Raw genomic sequence first — 23,916 nt, forward strand, 5'->3', positions numbered from 1 at the left:
CCGCTAATTTGAAACGCCCAAAACCTCCATCAGATCAATGCGGCCAACCTGAGGCCGCCTCTCCACCACAGTACCGCGCAGTTGTACCTCTGCTCCCACCTGTGCCTCTTTCTCTCTCTCTCTCTTTTCGCTGGGCCTCTCTCTGCCTTTCCTTCACAGCGGAAGGCTCAAAGGCTCAAAGGACGTGGATCCGAATCTGTCATCCTCACACCTCTCAGCCCAACCAACCCATTCCCACTCACACAACATCCGCCCTCCACTATCCCACCATCCGTACCCATCACCCACCCACCCCCTTGCTCCTGCTGCCAATACCTTACTCTAGGGGCCCAGGCAATAAGCAGAGCACGGGCGACGAGACACTGCACCACATTGGACCGCAACAGCAACTGGAGCTGGGAACTGGGGACTGGAAACCCGACCTGGCTGGCCTGACCTGACCTTTCCCAAGCACCCAAGCAAGTGTTGAAGCAACCACAGAGACTCAGGCGCTTCCACACTCTGTATCCTTAGATCCTAAAGGTACGAATAGTCTCCCCCCCTCTGTCTTTGCCTTTGCGGCTTGCCTGTGCCTGTGCCTCTCGCCTTACCCCCTAAACCTTTGCTTTACTTTCCCCCATGCTGCCGTTCACTACCTAGTACCTAACCCAGCCCCCCTCCAGGTTGAATCAAGACACACCCTCATGCACGCCAACTGCATCAGCCTGCGTCCTGCAACAGCGTCCCCAAATCCAGCGAAAACTCCAACCTCGACTTGCAAATCTCTGTCGGCAACCTAGCACTCCTCAACCGACACTGCCAAACGACGTCCATTTCGCAATACCTCTTGGCCCACGAGGGCTTGTTCGAGATACACGCTATCGCCCACCACTAGTGACACCTAATAGGAGGATCAAGGACCGGACAGGGGTCGAAAAGGCAACTTGTTTCGCCCCGATAGCCCGCATCGCTCCGCACCGCTCCGCAACTTCGACTCGTCGACTCGAAAAACAGACCCGCCCGACCAGCCCAACCTCCCTCCTCCACCGACTCTCGGCGCCGGCACTTCTGTCTCACACACACATACTGCCTTCTATCTCTCTCTCGCACACGCACACGCAAACCCCGTACACGAAGACGTCCCTATTCCTCCTCGTTATCCGCCTGTTCCAAGCCCGGCAAAACACATAGAGGGGGCCCTATTCGATCACCACAAGGGGGGGAAATACTAGAGTCCGAACGCCCATCGCTCAAACCCCTTGTTCTCATTTTCGCCCTCCAAGAACAAACATACCCTTCTCCCGACGACGCCCATCGCCCACGAGAACCTTCCCCGACGCCCACCGCTACATTGTCGCTGCTCCGCCCAAGCACCGATATCCTGAACCCGAGTCCACTCGACCAGACCGACTCTCGAGAACCCCGGTGCCGAATGACGTGACCCTGTCTTCGACATTGGACCACGAACCGCTTCATCGATCCTCCACCGCCTCCCCCCTCGGTCCTCGCACGATTCCCGATCCTCTTCGTTGCCGTCGTCGTTGTAGTCAATCGTCGTGTCCTTACATCCTCTCCCCTCCATTCACCGGATGGGTTAGGACGTCATGGCTCATGCTCCTCTCCTTAGAACAAACACGGCTCCTGTATTCCAGCAATCCAACGGAATTGGCGGCCTACCCAATACCATGAGTAATGCGCCCCGCGCCAGCCAGCTTTCCGGCTCGACAGCGTACACATCCTCTGGCTCTCTCGCCTCCTTCAACAGCGCATCCACGGTGACGCCCCCGCAAAATGGAGGTCCCGTTCAGGCTACGGCCAACATCATCAACCAAAAGGCCGATGCCTCGCGGTCCCTCTACCAGATTTGCATGTCCTTGAAGCAGCGATTATCACAGGTACCCGGCTTCGACCCCTATCTCCAAGAGCTCGACCCCAACGACCCTGTCGAATCACTGTGGGCCCTGTTCCGCACCGGTTATCCGCTACTCGACATTTACAACGCCCTGCAGCCAGAGAAGCCCCTCGAGATCGAAGGCGCAAACGCCAGTGCCAGCGACAGCAAAAAGGCAAAAATTGCCCTCTTCAAATTCATTCAGGCGTGTCTAAAGGATTTGGGTATACCCTCGGCGGAATGCTTCGTCATCAGCGACGTACTAGGAAATGACACGACTGGTTTTGTCAAGGTATGCGAAACGACTGATGGCTCTCCTCCACGGTGACCTTTGCCTCAAGATCACCATCAACCATGTAAATTGAGAATGACCAAGTCTGACCTCGTCCTAGACCACTCAAGTCGTCAACTACGTTCTCGACATCGCTGAGCAACGGGGTCTCCTGCTGCAACTCCAGCCTTATCCCGAAGACGACCTTCCTATGGAACCAGGCTCCAAGCTGAGCTACCGCGATCATATCGTGAAGGAACTGGTAGACACAGAGCGAAAATACGTCCAAGATTTGGAGAACCTCTACGACCTGAAAAGTAGCTTGGAGACTAAGGGAATCATCACTGGCGACACCATTCATCAGATTTTCCTCAACATCAACGCTATCCTGGATTTCCAGCGCCGATTCCTGATCCGTGTCGAGACGACAAACTCCATGCCCAAGACTGTACAGCATTGGGGTGCTCCATTTGTCACCTACGAAGATGCATTCGACATCTACCGTCCCTTCATCGCCAATCAGCGCAAAGCAGCCCAAGTCGCCAATCAGGTCTTTGACCAGATCAAAGCTAGCGGGCATCCCGTGGCCGCAGACTTCAACACCTTGGATGGCTTCCTCCTCAAGCCCATGCAGCGTCTCGTCAAGTACCCTCTGTTGTTGAAGGACTTGATGAAAAAGAGCGAGGACGAGGATATTAAGGCCGATCTGGCAGGCGGCATCGAGTCCGCAGAAAGAGTTCTGTCAAAGGCCAACGAAGAAGTCAACCGAGATCTGTTGGACGAGGCTTTGGACGACTTGCGAAACCGCGTCGACGACTGGAAGAATCATCGCGTGGAGCAGTTTGGCAGGCTACTGATGCATGGTGTTTACACGGTCGTCACAGGGAAGAGCGAGCAAGAAAAGGACGTAAGTATTGCTCTACAAATTTGCTATCCCCAACCAAAAACAAACACTGATTTTCGTAGTACGAAATTTATCTCTTCGAATGCATACTACTTTGCTGCAAGGAAATTTCGGCGAACAAGAGCAGGGACAAGAAGGATAAGACTAGGTCTACCGGGCCCAAGATCAGGAACAAGAACGCGAGACTTCAGTTGAAGGGCAGGATCTTCATGACGAATGTTACTGACATCGTCTCCCTCGCAAAGCCTGGTATGGAAAGGAATCAACCCTAGTCCTCAACGCTCCATTGCTAACCAATCCACAGGATCCTACATTGTCCAAATCTGGTGGAAAGGTGATCCCGGCGTGGAGAACTTCATGATCAAGTACACCAACGAGGAGCAGATGAAGAAATGGGCAGTCGCCTTAGAGGCGCAACGTAAGGAGAATACGCCCAGTAAATCTGCTACGAGTCCCGATTCGGCGGCACCCGACTTTGCCTGGACACGCGAAAACGCTGGCAAGCTCGAGAACCCGTATCTTAACCAGCAAGACGATGACGATGACGAGGAACTGTGGCCACCCGCCTCTGCCCCTGCCCAGTTTCCCATGCCGACTCAGTCTACAGGAGGCAGCATGTTGCCTCGCAACGCATCGAGCACAAGCCTGCGGCAACGCGCCGCAACTAATGAGAGCCTTGCCGGTATGGTGAGGGCTCCGCCTCCTAGATTCCCTCTCCCGCAACCACCGGCGCCTCTCAGTCTTTCGACTCAGGTGCCTGCTCCTGGTGCCTCTTCACCTGGTGCCCGCGGCGGCGACTCGTACTTTTCACCCGTAGCCGATTCACCTGTTTCCTCACGCACGAGCACCGCCAGCAATATGTTCCCTAATCCAGCATACCAATTCCCCAAGTCGCTGACCCCTCAGCCTGGGTGGGAAGATCCCAATCAGAGATACACGGCCCCCGCAATGCCTCGAGCTCCTTCGAGAGACGGTTCTTCGCAGCACAGGAATCCTCGCGGACCGTCTTTGCCGGCAATGGCTTCCAACAGCCAGACTGCAGCACAGCAGCAGCGCAGCAGATCGTACAGCACTCCTGATATCAACGCCCCCGGGAATATTCGTCGCACTCAAGGGGGCACTCCTGTCCCGGCGGTGCCTGGCATCCCGGCGCATCTACACCCTGCCCACGACCAGAATATCCCACGGTCGCAGACCGGCTCGCCCCGGGTGAATGACGTTCCCATCAGGTCAAACACGCAGAGCCCAGGCGCTCAGCGAGAACGCCAGTACGGCCACCAGCAGTCTGGAAGTTACGGTGGCACCATGTCACAGTTCCCCGCTCAGCCAATCTATCCCCGCCAGGGAACGCCAAACTCTGTCCATGACCGGCAGCTCAGCATCGATGCGGCTGCGTCTATGAATGCGATGTTGTCTCCTCCCCTTGGCACCGGCGGGATCATCGGATCTCAGTCAAACCCCCTTGCCAGCCCCGACCTACCGATTCCCACGCAGTTGAAGGTCAAGGTGAACTTTGTCGACAGCGGCAACTACGTCACCCTGGTTGTTGCATTCAACATCACATACCAGTCCTTGATTGACCGCATCGACGCCAAACTTGCGCGGTTCACCAACAGCAGTATCAGTAAGGGCATGCTTAAGCTCCGATACCAGGACGAGGATGGCGACTTCGTCACTATTGCCAGTGACGATGACATTCAGATCGCCTTTATCGAATGGCGCGAGGGAGCCCGCGCCACTGCACCGGGAGGGGTAGGCGAGATTGAGCTGTTCTGCGTTGGAGAAACGGCCTAAGCGCCTCATTTCTATGTCGAAGTAGGTCTTTTGGGAGAACATTGGGACTTTCCCAGGCGCATCATACCCATATACCCACCGGGGGGCATTTCTTTGCATACATGGCGTCCGGAGCAGATTGTTTCACCTCATTTTTATACCTCTCAGCATCGCATCAACAAGCACGTGGCTGCTAGACTACCATACATCACGGGGTTCGTAGCGGCAGCCATTTGCGGTTAAGAAGCATTCGGACTCGCGCACGAGAATTTAGACGGTTCCATCATGACCATACGTTTCCTTGCCCTCAAGGACACGGTCCCCTATGCGGGGATTGTATCCCAAGGCACTCATTCATCGGATCGCTCCTTTTCTTCTTTTTGGAAATACTTGACATCAAACTACCATGGGCGACTCTGGATGTCTCTATGGGGTTCTTCGATATCGAACTCTTCAGGGGCAGATACATCCAGAGCTCCCATCATTTCACTTTCACTTCTTCTCTTGGTTGACTACTCTTTCTGGGATGACTAACCTACTTTCGATCGTTACGACTTTGATGATGGAGGACGAATTTTGATATCTGGCTCTGCCTAAATGGTTGGGTGCGGTTTGGCTGGGTGGCAACTGAGCTGCCATCAGCCAGGAGGGAACGAGAATGTCTGCCACGTCGCTCGCTACAGTTTGGGGATCGGGTTCTTGGCTGGCGCTAGCTAAAGGTTATTCGAACAATGAACAGGCGTTACTGTTCCTTCATGACGATGTCGAGCCTCCCTTGCATGGTGATGTTTGTTTGCTTGTCTTTCTTTTGCACTTCAACTAGGTGCTGAAATCTATGAGATCTGTGATTTTTGACGTGTGATTTGATATATTTCAGAGACGATGATGATCCCAGCTTGTGTGGTATACACAAATTAGCGACGCTCGAGACGAGCTATCTACCTGCTTCTGTAGTGATTGTTGATGTTTGGCTCGATTGCTTTTACTTCTTCTCCCGATTGTGATGGCTTGCCAGTAGAATAGTCTTTGTCTGCGTGTCCTTGTCACGCAAGAAAACTTGGTGGACCCCTGGTCCCTCGGATTGCGGGAATCTATAGATTCTAGTGCCCTGTTGTGATTCATGATGGACTGGTCGATTATTTTCTCAGGGGCGTGACATGTACTGAGAAGAAGAGGACCCCGGAAGGGATGGCAGCATTATCCCCATTTTCTTTTCTCTCGTCTTGTTTGCTTGGGATGATGGAAATAAGATGTTTTCTGCGATTGCCTCCTACCATCCGCGTCGTGACTTAATTAAGTCTGCATAAGATCCGTGCATGTTAACATGATGTCTAGTGACGGGGGCGAAGGCCACGTAACCCAAATACCCTGATCTGTAGGTATATCAGGTTTCTCGAGAGTACGGCGAGGAGGCAAGGAGAATGGGGAGACGGATTCATACTTCTTTGAGAAATCGAGCCAAAGATGAACGTCAGGTAGCTTGAGGAAAGTTAGGGTTCCGCCTTGCGGCCGCCCCTTTCACGATGGAAGTCCACCACATACCTAAGCAAACAATGATAACAGGAAAGAAGCTGAAAACTGACCGCCCCTGCTAGGAACCGCACAGTACGCCCTTCAGCCAATCCGAACATCTGCATAGGTGAAAGACTACTTGGCTGCTTCCTCCTCGTTCCTGTCACTCAAGTGATTCAGGTAAGTTGGCCGAGGGGTTCTTGGGGGAAGACCCGAGTGTGGATCTCAGTCCCCTTGGCTACTGATCTGACACTTAAGTTTTTTGTCCGATTCCCCGTGGAGGACTTTTTTTCTTTTGTATCCTTTGGGGCTTCACTAACGGCCACCCCGACCTCACCTAAAGGTGTGGCACGGAGGATACGTCCCTCGGGTTTCCTCTTCTATCCCTCCTTTCGCCAAACCGTTCGATAGAAGGCGCCCCTTCACGACTTCTGGTCACCTGGCCGTCCTTTGTCTGCCGTAGATGAATGATGTGCCTGTTACCACCACAACAGCGCCTGTTGGGATTGGATCAGACAGTCTGCGATGTGGCTGAGTGGTTGATGCACCAAATAAGTCAGCGAATCCCGCAGGCGTATCGAATACATTGAAGTTTGGTGCTTTGATTAGCTAGCTTGGATGTTTTCTCCTCATGCTTTGGGAACTTCCCATGGTAGCACGCGTGTAATGTCAAGGTTTAGTGTTTATGGAATGAATTAATCGCCCTCGCCATTTGGTTAAGCAATTGCATATTAGCCTTATGACGGTGGTACCTACTTAATGAACTCCCTCTAGAGAGTGCTCTGATCAAACTACCTTCGCGTGTCCAAAGGCCTTTGGTATCTGAGTGCTTCATGAATGAAGTCGCAGCAGGTGACGGCGCTCCTTGTTGCGTTATGAAGGACACTGGTGTCGAAAGCGAGGCTGTGACGATATACTCGGGACTCTGATGCGGGTATGCTTTGGACAGAGGTATGAAGGCCCTCGTTATACGCGTTCCTATGTATTGCGAGAGATTTGAGGGGGAGAGACGGGAATGCAGGTTCTTGGTTTGATGGATATCCGTAAATGTCTTTCCACACCGATTTACTGGATTGGGTACCTTCAAAAACCTCTGGCAAAAATTGGTACGTCTCGGAGATTCAAGTCACGAGGATTATGAAACTGATGAACAGCTGCTCCGGCTATATATCAGGTTAGGTCATGATCCGTGGCTGGTCTTCGAGTCAATTCTACCCGGCGAGATGAAGTAAGAATGGCTGAAGACCGTCGATTCATCAGATCAGATCACAGATGAAGGGAGTCTGCAGGAAAAACATGATGGTAGCGAGTATTCTTTTCTATCCGCCTCGTATGGTACATAGTATACAACGTCGATCCTCTTGAACGCCAAATTCCGTGTGTAATAGTGTGGTTGTACATCTCATATGCCTCAAGCTGTGCCCGATTCACCACTTCCAGACGGATCAAATAACCGTCATCGGCCGAATCCGCCTCTGCTGCTGCCATGGTCGGTTCAGCTGTCGTGAACGTAGCGCCATTGCCCTCGCGATCTCTCCCGGAGTATGCCATTCGGGGAGGACCTCCATCTCCCTATGGTCGGCCCCCCATATTTGCAATAAGTTCGGTGTATGAGCTCTGTCCCCGCCGCGCGACCTGCTTTACTTGCCCTTGGAGTGGGGAATCATCTTGTCGTACATACGGCCGAGGTGGTAGTTGACGGTGGACGAAGGCTCCTTGGGCTTCTTGGGCTGATCCATGCAGCCGCGCAGGGCGTTCTCGAGAGCGGCGCAGCCAGAGGTGTTGTAGCCTGCTGAGGCCCAGCATGCTGTGGAAGAAGGAGTGTCAGTCCATGTAGCGCGAGGGGTTTGATGATGAAGACACTGCGATGTCGTCCAGGGGGCGCTCATCTAGCGACTGGGGTAAGGCAACTCCGTTGATAGGAGAAGATGCCAGAGAGGGGAGTTTAGGAGGGACCATGGTAGGTAGACTTACCAAGAACTGAGGTCATGACCTGCATGCAAGGCTGCTCAACCTTGCCGTTGGGGTTACGAACACGGAGGACCTTGACAGGCGGCAGGCGCATCGGTTTTTGCGGCATGATGGGCAATGTTCGTGTATTTTAACCGGTCAATTATGTCGTCGGGTCGTTTTGAAAGCTGTGCAAGCTATGCGCTTGTCGTTGAACCGTCGGATTCGGTTGTCGAGTGGTGGATCTTTGCGTCCGTCGTCATACACCTCTACCAGGAAAGCTCCCCGTTGCTTCGCAAATGGACGCTATCGCGAAAGCTTTGATGCGGAGCCCCCCAGGAACTTTTTTTCACCAATCACGTGTCTTCAGCCTCGTCGATCCCTTGTAAGATTGTTGATTGGTCAAAAACGCGGTGTGGCGTCTGGATGGTGGGGTAGAACACAGTAGCAGACAGCCGCGCCACCGTGCACAGCGCGCCTGGGATGCCCCCAGAGCTGCGACTGCAAGCGGCACTTGAGGTGTGTGATGGTGTGTGAGAGCCTCGGGTGCTCCCGATTGGCTGCCTTGCCTCGAATGTAAACAAAGAGTGACCTCGAAAGCGTCAAGCGTCCCTTTCCTGCGTTGCCCGTTGCCAGCCCACCACACCGATTTTCACTTAATGGTCCCCTTCCTGCGCAATATCTGCCCTCCTACTCCCCCTTCCCGGTTCTCGATTTAGAAACCTGGAGGTACCTTGAACCTTTTTTCTTCTTTCCCCAATCCATCCTCCAATTTCCGCGCCCAGGAACCACAACCCAATCGCGACACAAGCCGATACCTCACCCAATTCAAGGTATCGTACTTTAACAATCCACGACACAGTCAACACTGCACTACAATCGTCAATCGGTTTCTTTTGAGCCGTTTCCTGGCTTTTCAATCCGGTGGTTGTTCTGCATCCCATCTTCCTCCCACCCCCTGCGCAGTCGCGCTTTGTTTATCTTCTTTTTTCCGCCCCCAAATCGCATCGCGCCTCCGCGGCCACTTTTCCCACGATCACGTCCGAGAGCCTTCCTCCGCGCCGCGTCGCATTGAAGCCATAGCTCCCGCGCTAGATCCCTCCAACACACTTTAACCTCGTCATCCGGTCATCTGGTCAATGTCTCGCAGTCGCCGCCACTATACGGATACGCGATGAATTTTCCAAAGTTGACCTTTAACCCGCCCTCGGGCAACCTCACACCCTCCCCTACCGCGCGCTCCTCCCGCGACCGCACTGCTAGCCCTAAGAGGGCGCCGGCCTGTTTCTCGAACCTTGAGCCCACCCAGGGCCGTACCGCTAATGTCGATATGGCCTTCTCTAACTTCGACTTCACCACGCCAACCAAGGGAGGCGCCGCGCCCATTTCCGCGGCCACAACACAGCCCGCAAGATTCGCTCCGATGTCTTTCACTTCGCCAGTCAAGAAGTTCAGCACAGCTGAGACCCCGAGACTGAAGGCCGGCGCTGCAAGACTTTCAACGACAACGCCGCTGGATGCCCCGACCAAGACCCCATCCCCGAAGAAGGTGTCGTTTGCCGACGCCAGTTTCCAATCCTTGACTGCGTCGACTCCAAAGCTCGCTCGCAATCTCTCTCCGAAGTCGAGTCCTTCGAAGCCTGCCGTCTCCGATTACTCAGTCATGTCAATTACCTCTCCGACAGCATCCCTCGTCTCCAACGATCGGTCCCCGCGCAGCGATTCCGATTCGAATCAACAGCAGGCCGAGTCCGCGGCAGAGGAGGAGGGACATGAAGACGACGATGAGGAGGAGTCTCAAAGAGGTGTAGAGGAGGCTGGCGGGTTCGAGTCCCCTTCAAAGCTCGACATCACCATGGCCGATATCACCATGGTCTCAGACTTCGCCCCGTCGCCCAAGAAGTCTCAGCAGCCGTACACGTTCGCCACTATCGAACTTTCGGAAGCCGCGAAGGAGTTTTCGTATGCCTACCACCTTCCCATTTGTATACCCCCTCACTGACTTGTCCCTTCTAGTACCCCCTTCGCCCCCGAGAGCTACGCCGACTTCGATGTTACGACTGCGCTGGCCCCAGTGCCCAGCTTTGCCCGGCAACGGGCCCGTATTCCCCGCACAAAGCAACGGAAGCCCAGGGGCATTGTGTTCGAGAAGGCCATCGCAAGACAAGTTGCCGAGTCCCTCGCCATGGAAGAGCTCGAGGCCGCCGCCAGCTTCCGGCACATTGCCATGAAGGGCGGTCTGGCGTATGCCCTCTGTCCTCGCAAGAGGCAGAGGGTGGCCGAGCCCACGGCAGAGGACGACTCGGAGCCGTACTGGCTGGAGGACGTGGACGAAAGCGGCGTGATTAACATGATCGAAGCTCGCCGCGTCCTGCGCAACGACCTGAAGGCGCTCCCCGCCGGCCCCTCTGTTCACGAACAGCGCCGCCAATACCATCAGGAGGTGGAGAAGTATGGCGAGCCCATCGTGCCGACCTGTGGGAAGAGAAACTATGACGGTGAGAAGAAGCGAGCCTATAACAATGGCTTGCTGACTCACACCATCATGGCGCCTCTTCTTGCGTTCCCGATGCCAGAGCTGAGCTTCGACTGGGTGCTTGAGACTGCCATTCGCGAATCCAATAGGGTTCATGGTCGCGAGCAGCCCAAGCATCGCAACGTCAGGCAGCCCATTGCCATCTTTGGAGAGTCTGACTTCTCGGTCATTGAAGAAGAGGAGGAGCCTCAAAGCCCGACCGCCAAGCTCCCTCACTTCCCGTCGACGGCGACACACCACTCAAGTTCAAGCCGAAAGACCAGGCTCGCTAGAGGCGCTGCCAATCTGGAGGCTAAGCTTGCCACGCTCCAATCTGTTGTTGAAGAAAGGTCGCCTTCACCTCTGTCGTCCCCCATTCGACCCGGCTTCACCTTTGCGATGCCCTCATTTGCATCGACTCTCGAGGTCACCGAGACGGACCACGAGACAACTGAGGTTGAACACGAGGATGAGCCCGCTGCCGTCGAAGTCGCGAGTCCAATGGTGTTCTTTAAGAACCGCACCGAGACTTCGCCCTTCAAGAAGCGCAAGTCACTGCCCGCTGCACGTCGCCTTTCCTTTTCCGCCCCTCTCCGCCGAGCATCTCTCCCTGCTGCCGGCTCCGCCCAGCTTCCCGTGGTGCAGGATCTTCAAGATCCAGCATCCGGGTCGCTGGTGGGTGCTCCCGATTCGTCGGTTGAGCTCCACGCGGTGCAGAGTCCCCTCGAGGTTGATTCAGCATCTGCGGCGGCTGCCCAAGCTACTCCGGAGAGAACCCCGTCACCGTCTCCTTCGCCAGTCGTTGTCGATGCCAGAGAGAACCCGGACATCTTTGGCTCCTTCCAGGACCACTCTGGATCCCCGATCCAGGCGCTTGCATCTCTCGCTCGCGTGTTTGAGGAGGCCAAGAAAACGGATATGGATGGAAAGGTTGTTGTCAGCAGAGAGGGAGGCCGTCTGATTGTCCGATTTAAGGTTTCGGACGAACATGTTGCCCTCTTCGCCCAAGAGCAAGAACCCGTCGAAGAGCTTGTCGACGCGATTGACTCTGCCACCGAGCCGGCCATTGCTACCGCGTTGTCGCCTATTCGCCTGACCACTGAGGCAGAGGATGAGAAGAAGACAGCAGACGAAGCCAAGATCGAAGCGGAGGAAGAGGAGGTGGCGCATGTGCCCTCACAGACGCCCGCCCCGGTTGAGGAAGACGATGATTCTATGGTCTTACTTAGAGGGTTTTTGACCAGACACAACGCCAGGAAAGCTGCTATGGCTACTCTCCCCGCGCCCGTCGAGCCCGCCGAACCCGCGGTTCTTTCTCCCACTCCAGCGGTTGAACCTATTGCTGCACACTCTTCGCCCGACCCTCTTGCATCCGCTCCCATCCTCATGGCTGCAACTCCAGAGCGCAATCAAAGCATCTGGGCCGATACACCGGCGTTCTCCATCACGTCATCGGCAGATCGATCTCGTTCTGCGAGAAGGGCATCTCCAGCTGTGTCGACCGGACGCCAGCCTCTTGGATCTCTCGATGTTAACAGCCCGAGCCCCAAGAAAGCCAAGCGCAAGGCTGACGAGGTTGACGAACGAGAGGCCTCGCCAGAGAAGCCGCAGCCGAAGCGCCAGCGCAGAGCCAAGGCCGACATTCCAGACGCGAAGAAGGCCACAGGCAAGGCCAGCGACAAGTCCGCCGATGAGGATGAAGTTGCTCCCGTCACGAATGTGCGCACTAGACGTCAGCTTGCCGTCGCGCGTGGAGAGGCTCCGGCAGTTACCAAGATCCCGGTTAGAAACAAGGGAATGAGTAACATTAGAGCTGGAGAGAAGGACCTCGCGGCTTTGACTCGCCAGAATACCCGCAACAATAAGGGAGATGCGATTTCTGCTGAGGAAATGCTCGAGGCGATCAAGACCGCGCCGCCCAAGATAGAGACTCGGGCGGCCGCTGCTGCTGCCAAGAAGAACAATAAGAGTGTTCAGTGGGCAGCTCAGTTGGCTAGAAGCCAGTCCGAAGACCCGTCTACGGCTCCAATTGATTCTGACGAGGCAAGGTCCAGCTCAGCTGAGCTTAGTCCCGACGAGGAGAAGCAGGTCGGAAAGGCGAGAAAGGCCAGGACTTCTACGAGCAAGATCGCTACGACCAAGGCTTCAACCGCCAAAGCTTCGACCTCAAAGGCTGCGACTCCAAAGGCTGCGTCGACCAAGACCGCGCCTGCCAAAGCGACCGCAGCCAAGGCAACAAAGGCAAGCCAGTCCAAGTTGGCTACTGCCCCCAAGACGGAGGGCGCGAAGGTCGCGAAGACTGTGAAGAAGCCCACTGCCGCAGCGAAGAAGGAGCTGGGCCTGAGTGCCAACGGTACACCCGCCAAGCGCAGCGCTCGCACGGCAAAGAAGTGAAGATCTGTCGAGTGAAGATCATTGGCTTCGCTGTTTGAAGGAAGGAATCATGGACGGAGGAATTGCATGGAAGGGGAGGAACGAACAGCATTCGCATCGCATGGGGGACTTTAAAAGAAAAAGCATAGCTATGGGCGTTTGGGATTGTTTGATAGTTTTTGTTGGTTTTTTCTTGACCTTTATTTGCATCATGGCCGCCCGGCGAGGCGAGTGTTTCGATTCTTGTTCTACACCTGTTCTATACCCTATTGCTTCGTTGCGGACAGAGGCGGATGGGACTTTTATTATTATGAATGATGATGACGAACTTGAAATAACTTTCGGATCATTCGTGTTGTGTATTTATGTAATGCGCATTTGGGTGTTTACTGACACACCGCATGTCGCCTTGACTCCGAATGTGGTGTCTGCTCTGCGATACCGTCGACCGGGAACTCGGATCAGGGCCCAAAACGGGTCAAGACCCTTATTCACAGTACAGGGGAAAAAAGAGGGGTAACAACGCCGAACATGCATGGCAATGCCGGTCCCAAGTTCCATTGGACTGGATTCTACGCATTCTGCTGGAAACGCTGGGTGATCTCGGCGGATGTCCTGCAACTCGATGTGAGCGGTGGGAAAACGGGATGCGGACCAGCGAATCCCATCGGGAGGACGTTTGACTCTTCTGCATCCGGTGGCTTTGTCGGTCTATAAGACTGGCTGCGGTCCATTTGGGCCTGCCACGCTTGTCGTTTGGTCCAAGTACGGATAAGGTTCCCTACTGTAAGATGAACCCCTCAGCAAGCCACACACATTGGCAGAGACATGGAAGGGAAGGGGGACCTGGAAACGGGCAGATACAAAAACTGGAGCTCCCCTACCTTACCTTTCAGACGGAGGAAGCCCAGTCTGGTTGATCTTGCGCGTAGTCACGATTTACCTGCCTTGCTTAGAACAGCGATTTCGCAAAACACGGGAGACTACAGCAGCGGCGCGATTCATTAGTGTTAATCTCACGTTTTAACATAGCTACACTCATTTCTTACCCGTGAGACGAAAAAGGCGCACAGCATGGCTGAAGCACCAGGCACACCGCCTCCCACAACCGCACCCGCAGCCGGTGTCGCGTCCCCGGACCCGGCACCGACGACGAGTCCATCGCGAGTCATCCCGGCGGTGGCTATTGAACCAGCCCAGCAGGATGATCCCGTCGAAGCTGATGAGGGGTTTGCGGTGCGTCGCAGCTCAGTCTCCCTTCTTGTAGATTGAGCTGCGGTTTGCTAATTCTCCCGGTGTAGAGCGATAACGACTCTTCGATTGATGATAGAATGTAATGGCTTTCTGGGAATTCCACCACTCCATCTCACCCTTAAAATCTTTTTAACACAAACGAATGAGATAGCTCGAGTTACACCGCGTCCCTATCATCCAGCGTCATCGACTACCCGGAAGAATATGGCCGTCGCTATCATGCATTCAGACCGGGCTGTGAGTCTTCCTTTCTTGCAGCATTATGATGGATATGGAGGGAGACGGACAATATCCAGTCTGCTGACGGGTTTATGTAGCGTATTCTTTCCCGAACGACGAGGTCGAGATGGAGCGCCTCGACATGGCTCATGCCATGATGGTGAGGGCGATTGGAAGCAAGCTCTGGCTGGCGCCGCTGGCCAAGGAGAAGGTCCATCGTATCCTGGATATCGGCACGGGTACTGGAATCTGTACGTCTCCGCGCAAGTTTACGACCATGAAAGCCATGCGTTACTGATAACTTGCGGGGCCGTAGGGGCTGTTGAGATTGGTGACATTTTTGAGAATGCCGAGGTAAGTTTGTGATGAGTTTGATTGGTGATGGCATACTTTGCTAGAAGATGGGCAGGTTATTGGAAACGATCTGAGTGCTATCCAACCAGAGTGGTGCGTCAAGTCTCAACGTGATTCTCCCTCCGATGATTCCAATGCTCACGCTTCTTCTCTGGACTATAGGGTACCCCCGAACGTCAAATTTGAAATTGACGACGTCGAGAGCGAATGGGTCGGCGTCAAGAAGTACGACTTCATCATGTGCCGATACATGGCCGCCTCAATCCAGGACTGGCCGAAGCTGATTGCCAACATTTACGAGTACGTAACCCTCTCCTCTTTCACTCTGACCGAACTCATCCTCATTCTAATGACCCCCTCCACAGCAATCTCAACCCAGGAGGCTGGGCCGAGTTCCAAGACATGAGCACAGAATACTACTCCGACGACGGCAGCTACAAACCCGAACACGCAACCTACGAATGGAACCAGACCTTTGTCGAAACCCTCGACAAGATCGGGCGCGACCCCCGGCCCGGGCCGAAGCTCGAGGGGTGGGTGCGCGGGCACGGCGGGTTCGAGCACGTGGCGCACCACAAGTTCAAGACGCCCATCGGGCCGTGGGCGCGGCACCAGCATTTCAAGGACCAGGGTCTGCTGAACCTGGCGCAGATTCTCGAGGGGCTGGAAGGGTTTTCGTTGAAGTTGCTTTGTGGCGTTTTGGGGAGGAGTAAGGAGGAGGTGTTGGTGCAGCTTGCGGAGGTGAGGAGGGAGTTGAAGACGGGGGTGTTTCATGCTTTGTTGGATTTGTGAGTTGTTATCCTTTCCTTGTTTTCCCTTTCGTTGTTCGATGTGGACGGGGAGTCGAAGATTGTTTGTGGCTAACAAGTTTTGTGCGCGTAGGCATGTGGTGTATGGGCAGAAGCCTGCTCTACCGGCTGCTACGGAGGCGACTTAGTGAGTGTGGAAGTGTCGTCTGAGAGGTTGGGATGTATAGCATCTCTATGTATGGCGTGCAGGCCTGCGAAGTAGACTCTGTTCTTCATGGCTCCTGGTATAGCGACGTAGCATTTTGATGCAAAGGCTTGAATCCTACGCAGATGACGTTGTGTTTGACCTGACTGGCTTCAGCGTGTATTGACTATGCAGGAGCTGGTCCAAGACTAATCTCTCAACCGCTCATCTCATTTCATATCTCAAGAAGCTTACTCTCATTTGAGTTCCTCACAAGTGATCATCGGCTGGGCGAATGAGTGAGCGACTGAGCGCACAGTCTTCAGCCCTATGAGATGAACGGGTGGTCCCGAGTGCCAAGTTCGGACGACGCAATGGAAGCGAGTAAACGTGGAGACCCGAACATGGAATCAAAACATCAGGATGGAACCTGAAAAGAACCTGGAAGCAACCAGAAAAAAGCCCAGAAAAATACCCGCCATCTGCGTTCCGATCTGCCGAAACAAACGGGCAGGAAGCCAATCTGACGTGCAGTCGCACCTGCAGCCCAAGCAATCCCATTACGAATCGCCCGTCACACGGCGCGCACCTTCTTTCCCTTAGGCGCAATTCGATCCCGTCGGGAGGCCCCCTTATTTTCTTACCTCAGCCATTTTCTTTTTTTCTTTTTCTTTTTTTTGCCCCCTACGGCCCAACTCACCTTACCTTACCTTCCTGACCTTGGTCACTTGACCCCGCGACGACACGTCAAGTCCCCCGCCAACCACGTGCGATTCTCTCTCATCCTTCCAACTCCCAACTGTCACTACCGAAAGAAAGAGAAGAAACACAACAGCCTGGAGTGAACAAAAATGTCGCTCTTTGGCAACTTTGACGTCGCGAAGCTGGCATCACAGCTGGGCAACTTCAAGATCCCCGACGACCCAGAGATCATCAACCAAGGTGAGTGAGCGAAATGAGATACTTTGCGACAATCCTCCAACCTCAATCTGCTCTCTGCCCCTCATAAAATCGCAAAACTCCCCACCTTACCTTATCTACAAAAGCACCTCAACAACAAATCCTGACCACACATCACAGGCCACCAGGACTACGGGTACAGCAACTACGGTTCCCACAGCCAAGGCTACGATGGCAGACCACCCGCGGGATATGCCGGTGGTCCGCAGAATGGCGCCGAGGAGTACAAGCGCGAGCACCCCGCCGCCTTCGGCTCCAGTGACCCCACGCGCTCCGCCTACTCCGACCCCGTCTCCGAGGGAAGTGCCATGTCGTCCGTCGCCGCTGGCGTAGCTGCCAGCGCCGCCGCGGGTGCTTACGGTACCGCACCGCAGTATCCCACCCCGCATCCCGGTAGGTATGGTGATTCCACTTCATCTAGCCCGTATCCTCAGCAGCAGCAACAACAGCAAAGCTATGGACGGCCTCCTTCGCCGGGCTATGGAAGGCCCCCTTCACCTAGCTACGGAAGACCGCTTTCGCCGCGACTGCCAGAGGGATGGGTCAAGCGGTTTGACGACAATAGCAGACGATGGTACTACGTCAATCAAGCAACTGGCTCTTCTCAGTGGGAGGCTCCTCCGCCACCGTCGGCCATGTCTCCCCCGCCAATGTCGCCACCAGGCCATGGAGGGTATGGGGAATCATCTCGATATGGAGGACACTCGCCACAGCCGGGATACTCGCCTCAACCTGGCTATGGGGGACATTCACCACAGCCCGGATACGGCGGCCCGCCGCCTCAACCGGGATATGGCGGACCCTCTCCACAACCTGGGTACGGAGGTCACTCTCCACAGCCCGGATACGGAGTTTATGCGGGCAGTGCCGCTGCGGCAGCTGCGGGAGCCGGAGCTGGGTACTATGCAGGACAGCAATACGGACAGAGCCAGCCCCATGGGGGGTACGAGCAGCCTCAACAGTACGGCCAACAGCCACCACAGCAATACGGCCAGCCCTACGGACAGCAGTCTCAACAGCAGTATGGACAGCAGTATGAACAGGGATACGGCAGCGAAGAGAAGAAGAAAAAGAAGAAGAGCGGGAACAGCAACATGTTCCTCGGCGTTGCTGGTGGCCTCGCGGTGGGTGCGCTGGGAGGCGCGCTTATCGCCAATGTTTTGGGTAATGATCAATCACCTCTCCTGGGCCACGGTCGGGACGATTATTAAACGCGAAAACTGACAATTTCAGCAGACTCCGATTCAGACTCTGATCATCACGAGCACCACTACGAGCGTCGTTCTTCGTCTGGGTCCTCGGACCATTATCGCGGTCGTGATGATAGCGATCGGGGGTCTGATAGGGGGGATTATGAGGAGGGCGGCGACTACTATGATGATTAGGTTGATCAAGTACCTCCGTCCGGGCCTCAACCGTCCCTGGAGGAAGACGATGAGCAAGAGGTTCAAGAGCAGACTTACAGGGGTCCAGAGGAGTATCGGGACGATGGCGACGTCGATCATCTCGTGCACACCACCGGGTATGGCGAGGTTGTTTATGATGATATGCAGAGCGCTGAAGATGCCGGCATCGACGTCGACCGTGGTATAATGCACACCACCGGCTATGGCGAGGTTGTCTATGATGATGAGCCGGGCGCTGACGAGGTTCGGAACGACGACAGCTATGCTGGTAACACTTTTGACGACGGATATGGTGATGGTGGCATTTACGACGATGATTATGGCGGCGATGACTATGGCGACGACTATTATGATGATTAGGTTGGTCGAGGATGGATCTTGACTGAGAGCTGCCTTCCATCTAGAAGAATCCTGAGACGTTTGCTACTGAGCATAAATTTTACATTCTTGACTTCAACAGATAGTATGAGAAAAAGTTCCTCCATCTCGCTATGTATGTACATCTCGACCCTGAACAGTGCTAAACTCCATATCAAAATGGGCTTGGTCGGGTGCTATCAGCCAGTCTTCTCTTCCGTGAAAGCCAAGAGATGGCAGAGAGCAACTGACAGCTTGGCAACCTCTTTTCCAGAATTGGAGCATGCCCGGCGGATCAGTCAGTCCTGGGTCCTGGCGCACTCATTTCGTTGCCGTCCTGACTGGGATGTGAATGGCGCACGTTCTCCAAGACGGTCTGCCCTGCCACATCTCGCAAGCATCACGGACCATAGAGCAGCCCTTTACTCAGTAGCGTCGCGAGGCGTAGGTAGTGAGAAAGAGTATCGGCAACCAGTCCCCGACGGAAATATAAGTTCACTGAGGGATGAATCCGAGCCATTAAGTGAGAGTATTTGTACGTCGGAAGGCTCCGTAAATCAGGGCAATGCTCGCAGAGTATCACTCTCGGCGCCGTTGAACCCAAACCGCCGGCAGTTGTAACCTCTGGGGGTGAGCCCTGAAGCCGTGCATCCCGCGGGATCGGACGGCACTGCTTACAGGGCTGTATTGCCTATGCTTATTGTGTAATTGGTATTCGCCCCGTCCGATAACTGTTGCTGGGATGAACTTATCAATTAGAGTTTGAATAACACGTTGAACCGTGAATGTGCCCCCTCCAAGCCTCGCTGCGCGCGACTCAGTACAGAGTTTCCCGTTGTAGCTGGTTTCGGGTACGCGGCTTGTCCGCCGTTGAAGATCGTCACTACGGAGTACTCCGTAATCAGTCTTGATACTTATAGCTGGTCCGAAATCTCTCTGTGGCGCACCTGGTTATTGGAGTATTCCTCAACTGTTGTCAGTCTCTACCTTGCAATCTATATCCTGTCGCAAATACCCTTCCCGCGATTCTTGTACATAATTACCCAAACGGAAACATGAAGTTCCAAGCCGTTCTTTTCGTCAGCTTCCTTCCCTCAGTACTGGGATGGTGGGTATGTTTCAACGTCGAGGGAGTCTGATGACGCACTGTAGCTGACGGATGGGTGTAGAACTGCAGACTTCCTAAGGGTGGTGACCTCGGTACATGCCTTTGGGATGGCGACCTGAAGACGGAGTTGACTTGTGGCCAGGTACAGTTCACTCTATTACTTTTGGACATGATTCTCGCCATCTTTGTCTGGTTTCAATGGGTTGAGTTGCTAACTTTGTGTGATAGGGCCACCCGTGCAAGACACTCGGCAACGGATGTATTCCTATCGGATCGGGAATTGCGAACTGCTCGTAGACAAACAGAGGGTGTGTACTTTTGGGTATGGAACTACCTTAGGTTCAAGAGTTGTTCGAGGTGTTGCTGGGTTCTGGTTTTAGATTAATACGATGATATTGTGGAAAGATTCACTTCCGAGTTCTCACTTGGGCCTCGGCTATGACCATGACTTCATTGATACTTGATCAACAATCCAAATATATGTGCAGACAACAACAAACATGTATATTGCCAGAGTTTTCCAACTCATCTCCAATATCTACGGTATCGGTACACTTCCAAGATCAACCCAGTCATCCCCGCTCAGCATGGCTTCTCTCACCAAACCACCTCTCTGGAAGTAACATCTCGTCTCGCTCAACGCTTGCCCAAGAAGGACCTGGCTTCCATTGGAATCGAAACACGTCGTGGCCATTGTCAGGCACGCAATGTCTGAATCGGAATCGACGGCTTTTAGTGCAGCCGGCTGGGTCAGTTGCCAGCCTGACGCACTGTTGCGAAGAACATTGATGTCGAATGACGCATCGATGAAGAGGATGTAAATGTTCACTCGTTGCAACGCATCGGATTCTCGAGCTATTGAGAAGGCGGCGAACGAACCCCCCTTTGAGATCGTGGGGACTGTGAAACCTACACAAAGATAATAAAACCAGATGTGGTTAGCTTTGTTGTATAGTTGCAAGACTCCTCAGCACCCAGCCGAGACAACAAAAGTCGCAAAACATGTTAATCTGTGACTTGCCTGAAGGCCAAGCGAGAGCATAATTAGCAGCAAGCTCGCTCGAACTGTTGCCGGGAGTGGCAATCGCGAGGCTATTGTTCGAGGCTTGATAAATGATCCCATACGCTCCATGAGCGGCGATCGCACTGAAATTCGAAGACAGCGGAAACAGGGCAAGTTGACTTGTCTCCGCCGCTATAATGCCGAGCTTTCTCACATCCCACGCACTGGCTGGGAAAAAGCCGTCTCCTATCAGGCTGTTCCGAACCTCGAACAAACTTTGATCAGGCCCCTGGTAAGTGATCCAAGGCCAGTATGCGGCCACGCTGCTATTGCTGCCGGTAGAAAGCATCGAGCCTTTGATACTGTCTTCCTCGTAACCGGAGCTAATCGCGTTGTTGATACTCAACCCGAGAAGGCGATTATCGTCATTCGTATAAAACATCTCAACTTGAGGCTAAGAAGAAGCGACACGTTGTTAGTGACAAAAACAGGAAGCGAGTCGCTCGCGGGCCTCGGAGAATTCGATAACCAACGTACCACCGCGCCAGTACCGAACTGGATGATCGTCCCAGCGAGTCGACTTTTACTCGTAGCAAACGAGTTGTATCTCACGGGTGCATGCCAAGAAGTGTTCCCCAGCGTTGACGACGTCGGAACTTCTTCGTATTTCGAGCATCGTACATAGTTGTTGACGTCCTGGTAGAAGAGGAAAATCTCTACCCCGCTGCTTTTCCGCCACCCTGTTACACTTAGTGAAGAGCCCTGCCGTATTGTCTGTGAAGTTGCAATTGGGGAAGGCGAAGGCGAAGCCGAAGCCCCTGTTTGATCCGCTGATGAGGTTTTTGCTGCTCTGCTGCCGAAAACTCCTCCCAGGACGGCGGATAGGATGACAATGAGAAGTGTTACGCCACCCGCTGTAAGCCAAAGACGTCTCCTGCTTCGTTTTGGTTTTGCATCTGGAGGATCCTCGACGTTCGCGATTTGGGTGTATTTCGTCGTCGGGATTGCTTCTTTTCCAGTTTCGTCAAAGGATTGATAGTATGGGTTTCCAGCGACATGGGCATCTGAGTAATTAGTAATGTGTCTTGGCTGCCCGTCCGGTACCAACTCCAGTCCAGGTTGTTCATTGATATCGTTCATACGATCTTGGTCAGTATGTTGATGCTTTTGAGTTATGAGTTAGAAGAAGCCCCCGCTAATACTATTTCGCCTGGGAGAACTCACTGCGGCTGGAAGCATAGTGATATTGTTGACGTCAGAACCGCCACCGGCCGCTGATAATTACAGAAGAGTTTTCAAATAGCAGAAGAAGTCACGATGAAAAGACAAAGGTTGTTATGCACCATATGAAATGGAATCTGTCCGGGTTCCATTACAAAAGCTTACCAGTCTAGGTAGCGGTCAATGACAATCAACTGAAGGCTACAGTGATAAGCACTAGCAGAGCCTAATAAGTGGATGCACTTAGCTATTAGGATATGTTAATCAGGCACAGGAATGTATTTACGTTGTATTCGGGGTTGAGCGAATGATTCGGGGCAGGCATCATGGTTGAATTTGAGTGGGATGCCGGTATGAATGATTTAGATGCCTCATATTTCAAACTCGGGCGGAAGCTCGCGTCAGGCAGAGACATCCATAAGAGCGATGTTAGTGAGTATCTTTGTAGGAACAACCGACAACGTACTTTCAATTCGCGTCGCGCTCAAGGCCGAAGGATCGGGATGCCTGAAAAGCCACTTATACAGGTTCTCACTTTTTCCAAATAGGGACAGTGAAACCTCCTCTGGACTGACTGAAGAGAAGTACGAGTCAGTGTAATGGATACCAAAGGATTATATACCCAGAGTACTCCGTACATGGGACTTGATTTCGCGTAGCCCGTAGAAGCTGCGGGACCGAACAGTATGTCCATGTCGAAATCTCCGCGCGGAGGACCCTCCGGGCGGGATCGCCAAAAGTTCTCGATATTCCCAGTTCCTTTCTACTTCATATGAACCTCCCCGAAGAATTACCATTAAGTGAAATCGGTAAAGCTGAACTATTAAGACTTTCAAGTGAGAATGTTTGCAGGAGTTTGAGTGATAGATTCCGGGTGGAATCAAAACATTGACAGTTCTTGAAGCTTTCTCTATCTCAAAGCGTACTAAATGATAACAATTTCGAGAGGATTCTGCGGTCTCAAGGCGCTGAATTAAAGAAGCAATCAATTAGCAAAGGTAATTCCAGCCTTAAGAAGTGTCGAAACGTAGCCTCCTCTGGAGCCGGCCAGCCAGCCAGATGATACATTACGAGTGAATGGGTCATGTTTAGCCAAGGCCGTAATCGGAAACATGAGCACAGAGTGACCCAGATAAACCACATGAGATCTCCCAGGTTCACAATGGGCAGCTGGAAGCTGACCATACTTATGCTACGCTGCAGCAGCCACCATTGATAGGTCGAATGCCGAGAAATCGGGAGTAGCAGAGGGTGTGCTCGCAATCGGCAAAGAAATGGCGAAACGATGGGAGCTTTTCAGTGGATCAAACGGCATCCTTGCTTACCACTCTCACGAGGACTTGCGTGCTACATGTTTGATTGAACACTATGAAGTCATGATATACTATTGCTGGGAGCAACTACGACTCGCTTTCAAAGTCTATTAACGGTGAATGCGACCCCGCGACGACGAGATTATAGATTATTCTGAATACAACTTTGATCGGCGTTTTCAGAGAGAGACTAGTAGCTTGTCTATAGGGCTCTCTCGAGGGCCATAGAGTTCAGGATGGGTATTGACGAACCCCTAGTACCTAAGCTGTAACTGGTTCATCATGCACTGATCATGCTGCTTCCCCTACATAGTGTTGGGGAAGGTACTTTCCGAGACCGAGTTTGCAGCCACGTTGACAAGCTCACAAGGCGGTTTGTCAGATTCCCCCAGTCATTTTAAATCAACAGCTACTGGTTGGACATGAGTTTATCTTCGCCCACCACCATTTCAAGAGCCCGCTGCTTATTGCAGCTTGGAAATGCCAGCCTGCATGAGCAAAGGCAGCCTTCAACACATCCAGCGTCAGAATCTTCACCTATACTCTCATAATAGACGAACATTCCTGCATTATGATCTCATTGCATGCGGCGCAGGAAGCTGCAGTTTGGCAAGGCAGCC

At 53.5% G+C, this 23,916-nt stretch overlaps 5 protein-coding genes across 5 annotated transcripts; 4 read left to right on the forward strand and 1 right to left on the reverse strand.

Moving 5' to 3' along the window:
- The first annotated feature begins 285 nt into the window (after nt 1–285).
- On the forward strand, nt 286–5,560 carry HER10_EVM0007126 (CDC24 Calponin). Its single transcript, XM_035476692.1, has 4 exons — nt 286–2,162; nt 2,263–3,048; nt 3,108–3,294; nt 3,350–5,560. The coding sequence occupies exons 1-4, from the start codon at nt 1,584–1,586 to the stop codon at nt 4,837–4,839; spliced, it is 3,042 nt and encodes a 1,013-aa protein (XP_035334097.1). The 5' UTR covers nt 286–1,583; the 3' UTR covers nt 4,840–5,560.
- A 2,097-nt stretch (nt 5,561–7,657) lies between these two features.
- Nucleotides 7,658–8,578, reverse strand: HER10_EVM0010943 (CHCH domain-containing protein). The gene is made up of 2 exons (XM_035480387.1): nt 8,305–8,578; nt 7,658–8,137 (listed from the first exon to the last, which is right to left on the reverse strand). Exons 1-2 carry the CDS (start codon nt 8,408–8,410, stop codon nt 7,971–7,973), a joined length of 273 nt encoding a protein of 90 aa, XP_035334380.1. The 5' UTR covers nt 8,411–8,578; the 3' UTR covers nt 7,658–7,970.
- Nucleotides 8,579–9,012: 434 nt separating this feature from the next.
- HER10_EVM0003510 (uncharacterized protein) lies at nt 9,013–13,189 on the forward strand (the record flags this gene model as incomplete). The annotated part of the gene is made up of 2 exons (XM_035473185.1): nt 9,013–10,242; nt 10,297–13,189. The coding sequence occupies exons 1-2, from the start codon at nt 9,455–9,457 to the stop codon at nt 13,187–13,189; spliced, it is 3,681 nt and encodes a 1,226-aa protein (XP_035333852.1). The 5' UTR covers nt 9,013–9,454.
- Nucleotides 13,190–14,242: 1,053 nt separating this feature from the next.
- On the forward strand, nt 14,243–15,932 carry HER10_EVM0002857 (methyltransferase; the record flags this gene model as incomplete). Its single annotated transcript, XM_035472551.1, has 9 exons — nt 14,243–14,404; nt 14,470–14,501; nt 14,574–14,659; nt 14,740–14,892; nt 14,958–14,995; nt 15,051–15,088; nt 15,158–15,295; nt 15,361–15,783; nt 15,878–15,932. The coding sequence occupies 9 exons, from the start codon at nt 14,243–14,245 to the stop codon at nt 15,930–15,932; spliced, it is 1,125 nt and encodes a 374-aa protein (XP_035333816.1).
- Nucleotides 15,933–16,610: 678 nt separating this feature from the next.
- On the forward strand, nt 16,611–18,708 carry HER10_EVM0003673 (WW domain-containing protein). Its single transcript, XM_035473339.1, has 3 exons — nt 16,611–16,870; nt 17,009–18,052; nt 18,125–18,708. The coding sequence occupies exons 1-3, from the start codon at nt 16,780–16,782 to the stop codon at nt 18,271–18,273; spliced, it is 1,284 nt and encodes a 427-aa protein (XP_035333865.1). The 5' UTR covers nt 16,611–16,779; the 3' UTR covers nt 18,274–18,708.
- Nucleotides 18,709–23,916: the final 5,208 nt, after the last annotated feature.

This window comes from Colletotrichum scovillei (assembly GCF_011075155.1).
Source record: "Colletotrichum scovillei strain TJNH1 chromosome Unknown Contig00005, whole genome shotgun sequence".
NCBI classification, from domain to species: Eukaryota; Fungi; Ascomycota; class Sordariomycetes; order Glomerellales; family Glomerellaceae; genus Colletotrichum; species Colletotrichum scovillei.